Raw genomic sequence first — 8,495 nt, forward strand, 5'->3', positions numbered from 1 at the left:
TCTTCTTCTTCTTCTTCTTCTCTTCTTCTCTTCTTCTTCTCTTCTTCTTCTTCTTCTTCTTCTTTCTTTCTCTTCTTCTTCTCTTCTTCTTTCTTCTCTTCTTCTCTTTTCTTCTCTCTTCTTCTTCTTCTTCTTCTTCTTCTTCTTCTTCTTCTTCTCTTCTTCTTCTTCTCTCTTCTTCTCTTCTCCAAGAACCTGTATCTACATCATTTAAAGTCACGTCTGTAAAACTACAGGACATTTGGTCTTAAATGTGTGTGTGCTCATTCTGTTTAGTTCTGAATATTTAATCACTCGTAGCGTTAAAAAACTTAAAATAAATGTTTATTTTTGTCACAAATCCTGCCCTATGCTCCTTTAAACTGAACTCATAGAATCAATGAACAGAATCTGACAAAATAAAGGTAAAAAAGTCATGATTAGCCTTATTGTCTTTTTTATTTAAGTATTTATTTATTTATTTTTAATAGAGGTTTTTCTTTTTCTCTGATGTTAAAATAAAAATGATAGTGATATGTGTTCATTCCTCACAGGAAAAACAGCTGAGGTCTGCGTAATATGAGCCACAAAGATACAAACAGGTAAACGTGTGTGTCAGCCATTTCAAAACAAAGCACAAAATGGAGGCATGTTATAATATTTAGGTGTGGAACATTATAATGTGTCAGGTTGACGTCAGTACAACAACACCTGAATCCTGTTAGTTCACTTCTTCTTCTTTAACACAAACACTTGTTTTAAAACATGATTTTAAAACTTTTACAAAGCTTTATTTCAATGTGTTTTATTTGTAATTTGTCTGAAAGTGTTTTAAAACAACAGAATCACTTTCACAAATTTATAATAATTACAACTTTTAAAGACTCAGGAGTATTTATATGTTTATGATAAAATAGAAATAAACTTGTTTTATTCTCTGATTAATTAATTGTCCACTTTACAGCAGGTTTAGGAGGAGTTTAACTAATTCATGGAGAAAAAAAAACAACAGAATTATTTTAACAATGGGAAAAAAATATGAACATAACTCACACACATACTGGATACAAGTACTTTTTATAACGTTGCATCTACTGCATATGTACATGACTTAGTTACCATGGAAACATGACGTGAGACACAGTTTTAGGAGCTGGGATAATTTAATTGTTAATTTTTGACGATTAAAAATTAAGATTTGACTTTTGTTTTGTTAGAAATAAAAACAAAAACTATCTGACTGTAATATCCTAATCCTGTCCATGTAAAACGTTTTACATATTGTATTTATATTTTATTTATATCTATCATAATGTCTTATCTATCAGAGTTGGTTATTTAAACACTTATTTTAGGACATTCTTGTTGTTTTCACACTACATTTTAGTTCTAGTTTAGTTTTACTTTCGTTTTACAACAACCTGAGATCCTTCCTCTCAGTTGGCAACAGATGACGCACCGCCCTCTGTGAAATCCTATTGGTGGAGAGAAACCATAAGCTCCTGTTTTTTCTCTGTTTTTTTATTCTCTCTCAGAGTTCTTCAGGAACAAGGAAACAATCGCTCCTGTTCTTCTGAACAAACGTTGAATCTTTAGAGAAATTTGAAGGAAAAAAAAGCTCCAAAATGCAGATTTCCTGTTGGTTTTGTTCACTTCTCTGCCTGAGTCTACAGTCTGTTCCTGGAACTTCAGGTAAGTTTGATTCAATCTGACATCGTTTCTACAATGATTTCTACTTTACAACCCGTGTGTAAACTCAGGACATTTGTTTTAACCACAAATCAGCACAAAAAAAGGATTTTAGAGTTGATAAAGAAACAGTGTTGGTCTACAAGTCCACACACAAACATTGACTTTGTGTTTAAATTCAAATGAGTCACAATGACACAAAAGCCTCTGCGTCATTAATTCCCAACAGGTTATTTACGGTAGTGTGACGTCACATTTACATTTTAGCTTTGACTGTTTTCTACTCAGAGTCAATCTGAGAGTTTGAAATAAATGTTTAAAAACATTACAAATTAATATACAATTATGATTGTAAAGGTTCTCATACTAAAAATATTTAGCAACAAACCACGTTTAAATAACGTATGTAAATTATTTCTGTTTTGACCAGATTTACAGCAGCAATATTTGTGAAATTTGTGACAATTTGTTTTCTCGTAAATTTCTCGTCAATATTGAATTTAAATGTTAAATTTAAATGTTAAATATTAAATCTAAATGTTACTTTAAATAAATTAAATGTAAATCTAAATCTAAATGTTAAAATTAAATCTAAATCTGCATGTTAAAACTAAATGTCAAATGTAAATCTTAAATGTTAAATCTTAATCTAAATGTTAAATCTAAATGTGAAAATGTCAAATCTAAATGTTACGGGTGAAACAAAATATTTAGCTAATATGCAAATTCAAGGAAAGTACCAAAATGAAAGCTCAAGATTTAACATTTAGATTTAGGACCTTTGAAGGAATTTATACAACAAATAAAATGTTCATAAAATGATAAACACTTTATTGGTGTTTGGGTTGATTTGAATTAAAAATGTATTTTAAATATTTAAACTTATTTATTCAGACTTTTAAAAGTGTAAATGTTTTTTCTGTTCATTTAGTTGAATGTGTTTGTATCTTTTTAACATTGTTGTTTAACTAGTTGAGTCTCTTCAATAAAAACTTTCATTTTCATTTTAAAACTGAACATCATTCAACCACATTAACTGTGACTAAACTGTAGTTTCTCTGAAATTTATTCTATTAAAATATAAAAAACATCTGATTTTAGTGTTTTAATATTTATACATGAATATCTACAGTAAATAAATCATTAGAAAATTGGCTTATTTTAACTTTGTTTAAATAAATGAAATAAGATCATTTAACCACATTAACTGTGTTTAAAGTTCACTTTCTGCTCTCTCTTCTATTGGATTCTTTTTTAATGATAAACATTTGACTTACATCAGTTTTTATGTCTTTAAAGAATCTTTACAGTAAATAAATTATTAGAAAAGTGGAAAAATATTTAGTTTGTAAAAACCTGGGTTTATTATGTTTGTTGAATTTAGTTTCTTATTTCAAATACTTAAACAAAGACAATAAAACAAGACAGTACCAACAAAATAAATAAACATTGTAGGAGGAAAAAACAATGAAGAATAATTCATAATTTCTCACCACATGAAATAAAAAAGTAGGACGTCTTTCTTTTGGTGGACATTTCACTAGGTGGCGCTGTCCTATGTGATATTGACACCAATGAAGCCAATCAGCTTCCTGCTTTGCTACAATAAAATGTCTAATTCCTCCTAATAGTCGTGAGAAAAGTGTCAGACACATAGTTTATAAAGTCAATGAGTTTAGTTTGATATGAATGTGTTTGTAACAGCAGAGATCACTGTGATGTGTGTGATTGTGTGGATACGTTCATGTTGTTGTTCAGTGTCTGAATTCATGACTCTGACCTTTTCTTACAGTGCTGCACACTCTGAGATATTTCTACACAGGTTCATCTGACGTACCAAACTTCCCAGAGTTTGTGGCTGTTGGTTATGTTGATGATGTTCAGATTATTCACTACGACAGTAACACCAGGAGATCAGTCCCTAAACAAGACTGGGTTAAAGATGCAGCAGATGAACAGTACTGGGAGAGAAACACTGGTAACTTCATCGGTACTCAGCAGATGTTCAAAGTCGGCATTGAAATCTTAAAGCAGCGTTTCAACCAAACTGGAGGTTAGTTAAAGTTCTCTTGTTCTTTCTAATGCTGATGTGTGACAGTGTGTGTTAATGCTTGTTGTGTAGCTGTAAACACACGTGTGGACACACACTGAAAGCGTGTCCTTCAAACCCTGAATAGAAAGCACAGCATCACTAAGTGAATGCTGCAGGAACCATTCCCAAAGCTGGAAAAATGCTGACGTCAGCACTTCCTCCGTCGTCCCTCGGAGTCACTAGATTGTCATTGGACGCTGAAAGAAGCTCCATTGTTGTGGACGTTGGATGTGATGATGTTAAAGGTGTCAGTGAGAGACTTGAAGCTCTTCTGTTTCCAGTCACATGTAGTAGCGCCTCCTGTTGGTCACATAAAGTCATGCAGCTGTGCTTTGTGTTGCTCCTAAAACTGGATCCTACTTTCACATCTTTGTTCACATTCAGCCTTTAAAAGTCTGACTTTAGAGTTTAGAAACACCAGAGTTTGTGAGAGTGGAGCAAAGAAAAGCAGTGGAAACAGTAAACCCAGATAAACAGAGCCCCAACACTAACTGGGAACCACTTCAACACCACAGATCTTTGTCTGCACCAGTTTGGAGCTCTTTGTCATGTTTGACTGAGATCACACATTTGGTGACGTTTGTTTTGGAGCATTTCTTTTCTTTCTGTTTGTATGAACACACTGATTGAAGTGAGACAAAGCACAGGCAGCATCCCAGTAAGATTCACTGGTTTGTTAGAGTGGAAATAAAGAGCAGGCCTGGAATCAATGGTTTAAACCACTGGTTCTCAACCTTTTTTAGACCACCACCCCCAAAATAAAGGTCCCAGAGAGCGGGGACCCCCACTGTAGCTGAAGGTGTTGAAACACAGTACATGAACATTGAAGAACAGTCATGTGGAGACAGGACCATCTATAAGGGGGAATAAAGGAGAGATTTTTGGGGTCCATCCATAAAGTCAGTAAAATGATGGTCCATTGTTCTATGAATCTGTGATAACCAAATTTATTTATTCATCTGAATAATATCCACTGTTATCCAGGAACGTTTATTATTATTATTATAGTCATCTTAAAGATGGAAATCCTGGTTTTAATCACTAATAAAATGGTTCAAAATGACCAAAAATGGTGGAAAAGTTGGTGAAATGGGATTTTAAAAACCACAGAAATTAGTTAAAATTAAAAATTAGAGTGGATAAAAAACAGACAGAAAAAGAGTTAAAAAGGGTTCAAAGTGTAAATATTGGAACATTTAGTTTAAACTGGAAAATAATGGACATGACAAATGGTGAATGTGGTTAAATTTGTAAAAATAATCATGAAAAAAAGGTTAAAAGTGACAATAATGGATCAATATATGTGAGATTAGGTGTAAAAGTGGTAGAAATGGTTTATAAGTGATGAACATGTCTGGAAATGTGATGTAGAAGTGTCAGAAATGTGAGAAATGTAGTAAAAATATATTAAAAGAAGCAAAAATATGGCAAGAAAAAATGATGAAAATAGGTTAAAATATGGTGAGTTTGGTGAAGTTGTAGAAAAATGATAAAATTAACAAAAATGCCTTGAATTGTTAAAAAAAAAATCTAGTTTCTTGGAAAGAATCTGACGACCTCCTCACAGTGACTAGTGACCTCAAATGGGGGTCCTGACCCCAAAGTTGAGACCCCTGCTTTAAAGTGTGTGTGTGTGTGTGTGTGTGTGTGTGTGGGTGTGTGTGTGTGTGTGTGTGTGTGTGTGTGTGTGTGTGTGTGTGTGTGTGTGTGTGTGTTTAATATGATCTCTGTGTCTCTCAGGTGTTCACATTGTCCAGTGGATGTACGGCTGTGAATGGGACGATGAGACTGGAGATGTTGATGGTTATAGACAATATGGTTATGATGGAGAAGACTTCATCAGTCTGAATCTGAAGGAACAGATATGGATTGCCCCCAACCAACAGGCTTTCATCACTAAACTCAAGTGGGAAAATAACAAAGCGATGATGTCAAACATTAAACACTACCATACTAAGGAATGTCCTGAGTGGTTGAAGAAGTACGTGAACGCTGGGCGGAGCTCCCTGATGAGAACAGGTAAACTCCTCTGAGACACATGAAGACAACAGTGTGTCTTTATCAGTGTGAATGAACAGTCAGATCACAGTGGTCCTCATTTATCAACCGTTGGTACGTTCAGATCTGAGCGTATACGCTACGATCAGATCTCACATCAGGTCTGAGCTCATGTACCATAATCTGATTGAGACTGAAAATAAAGTATTAAACAATCCTCAGCTTTAAGTCATTTAAACATAAGCACAAACACATTCAGAACAGATCAAAACACATTATTAAAAGCAGTTCAACTAAATAAATGATTTGAAATAAACCCTGGCTGAAAACATCATAAATGATGAGTCATGTTTTAAGGCTTTTTAATGCTTCATTTATTTAAATGTGATATTTATGACCTAAAGCGTGCAGACTGAGGCTGATAGAAACATTTGACTGATTTTTTACTTCAACTCTTTTCTTTGTTTGTCCTGAAAGTGTTTTTAAAAGTTGTGATAAATGTTCACAGTGAACATGATGAAATGACCTCTAAACTGACCTCTCTTTACTCTCCAGTAGAGCTGCAGCTAAACACCACTTTAATAATCCACTGATCACATTATTAGTAGAATCAATAAATCCTCCTCCTCCTCTTCATCATTAAAGTTCACTGTTGCTCCTTGTGGTTCCTCTGCAGATCTTCCCTCCATCCAGCTCCTCCAGAGGACTCCCTCCTCTCCAGTCACCTGCCACGCTACAGGTTTCTACCCCCGCTATGCTGTGATGTTCTGGAGGAAAGACCAGGAGGAGGAGGTGTTGGAGGGCGTGGACCACGGAGAGATGCTCCCCAACCATGATGGGAGCTTCCAGATGAGCGTTGACCTGAACATTTCTCTGATCAGAGCTGAAGACTGGAGCAGGTACGACTGTGTGTTCCAGATTAAAGGTGTGGAGGAAGATCTCACAGTCACTCTGGACAAAAGTGTGATTTTAAGCAACTGGAGAAAGTCTGATGGAGGTGAGAGACTCACTGAGTTCACCCTCAGAGCTCAGTGACACACACAGCATCACACTGTGTGTGTGTGTGTGTGTGTGTGTGTGTGTGTGTGTGTGTGTGTGTGTGTGTGTGTGTGTGTGTGTGTGTGTAGGTGTTGTTGCTGGTGCTGTTGTTGGAGGTCTTCTTCTTCTTCTTCTTCTGCTGGGGGCCGTCTCTGGATTCTTCCTGTGGAGGAAACGCTCTGGAGGTAATAAATTAAAGCTGTTTTTATGGATCTTAAAACACTTTTATTTCACTTTTGTTGAATTTCTTTGAATCCATTATTTTCCTTTTTTCTCTGTTTTTCTTTCATTCAGGGTTCAAACGTACCAACAGTGAGTCCTTCTGATATTTACATTTTTACTGTGTTTATGAGTGACTTTTAATGATAATATCAATGATTTTTCTATGAATCCTTTGGTCTTTTGTTGAATTTCTTTGAACTTTCCTCTCAATCTAAATAATTAATTTCCTTTTTCTCTTTTTTGTTTCATTTCTGGGTCCAACGTACTATATTTGCAGAGACTCGTCATTTTCCTGGTGTTTATATCACATGATTTCAGTCATTTTTAATGTTAAACTGTTGGAAAAAACTCAAAATTCCAACAAAATCTTCTAATTTTCCTGAAATTATTGCAAAACACTTTCCTTAATTAAATAGAAATTGGGCAAAAATCTAGATAATTTAAAGTGAGGATCCTGTTGGGAATGAGGTGGAAAAGCACTCGTCGTCAGTTCTCAAGTAAAAGTATAGATATTTGAATAAAAAATGACTGATAAAAGTAAAAGTATTGAAGTTGCTCCATTACTTTAGTAAAAGTAAAAAAGTAAATGCTACTAAATGTACTTAAGTAATAAATAAACAAATATCAGTAATGAGACCAGGTTTTTAAAGCAGTAAATTTCATCTCCTTTATTTTGTAGAATCTTGTAGAAACACATGGAAACAAGTTAAATCTGTTTCCTTTGAACACCTGGAGAATTTAGCTCTCATTATAAATAGTAATAAAAAGTGCAAATGCTGAATTAAAGCCAAAGCAGCTTGAGTTTAACATTTTGAAGCTGTTCATAATGTTATGGCTGATATGTGTAAATGTCCAAATGACTTTAACCTTAGATTTGATGTGTTTTTCAGCCTCTGACACGTCGTCTTCCTCAGCTGGAGAGTCAGAGATGAAAACTGTGAGTACATCATCAAATGGACAAAGTGATGAAATGATAAAAACATGATGAAAAGCTTGAGGTAAAACCAGAGCATCACATGATGTGTTAGATGGAGCTGAGCTTCTAAACATGACATTGATGTTTAATGCTAATAAAGCTGATAGATGTGATGATAAAGCTGTTGTAATAATGTTTCTCTGTGTTTGCTCCTTCAGGGGACCAGTGAGGAGCAGAGAGGGATGATAACAGCACCCAGCTCCTGAACGCACCACAACAAACATCACTTTGGACTGGACTTCAAGTCCAAGCTGTCAGAAGTGCAGACATTGATCCTCCAGATGTTCTGTTCATCACTTCAGGATGTTGGTGTTTCCAAAGCTCTGTCCTGTCCCATGGATCACTTCTTTCTTTGGACTTTTCATCACATTCACTGCTTTTTCATTTAAAGGGTTACACGTTGGTTCTGACAACATTTGATCAACTTTGGTGATCAATATGTTTATCACATGTTGGTTTGGTCTAGAATTAATAGTTGGATAATTAGACACAAACATATTC

The 8,495-nt window shown here is 34.7% G+C and overlaps 1 protein-coding gene across 2 annotated transcripts; it reads left to right on the plus strand.

The window, feature by feature from the left end:
- The first annotated feature begins 1,491 nt into the window (after positions 1–1,491).
- LOC114458948 (H-2 class I histocompatibility antigen, Q9 alpha chain-like) lies at positions 1,492–8,495 on the plus strand. 2 transcript variants are annotated; one of them, XM_028441336.1, is made up of 8 exons: positions 1,492–1,671; positions 3,461–3,721; positions 5,501–5,779; positions 6,435–6,755; positions 6,886–6,981; positions 7,091–7,108; positions 7,909–7,955; positions 8,153–8,495. In XM_028441336.1, exons 1-8 carry the CDS (start codon positions 1,605–1,607, stop codon positions 8,198–8,200), a joined length of 1,137 nt encoding a protein of 378 aa, XP_028297137.1. In that variant the 5' UTR covers positions 1,492–1,604; the 3' UTR covers positions 8,201–8,495. The 2 variants fall into 2 exon arrangements, with proteins under 2 accessions (XP_028297137.1, XP_028297138.1); XM_028441337.1 differs by lacking the exon at positions 7,091–7,108.

Source organism: Gouania willdenowi, unplaced genomic scaffold (assembly GCF_900634775.1).
Source record: "Gouania willdenowi unplaced genomic scaffold, fGouWil2.1 scaffold_217_arrow_ctg1, whole genome shotgun sequence".
Taxonomy (NCBI): domain Eukaryota; kingdom Metazoa; phylum Chordata; class Actinopteri; order Blenniiformes; family Gobiesocidae; genus Gouania; species Gouania willdenowi.

What these genes read in the sequence shown, in the direction of transcription:
- LOC114458948 (XM_028441336.1), top strand. Translation starts at nt 1,605, where the DNA reads ATGCAGATTTCCTGTTGGTTTTGTTCACTTCTCTGCCTGAGTCTACAG. An exon ending in GTCTGTTCCTGGAACTTCAG is followed by an intron (nt 1,672 to 3,460) that starts GTAAGTTTGATT and finishes CTTTTCTTACAG; the next exon opens with TGCTGCACACTCTGAGATAT. An exon ending in GAGAGTCAGAGATGAAAACT is followed by an intron (nt 7,956 to 8,152) that starts GTGAGTACATCA and finishes TTGCTCCTTCAG; the next exon opens with GGGACCAGTGAGGAGCAGAG.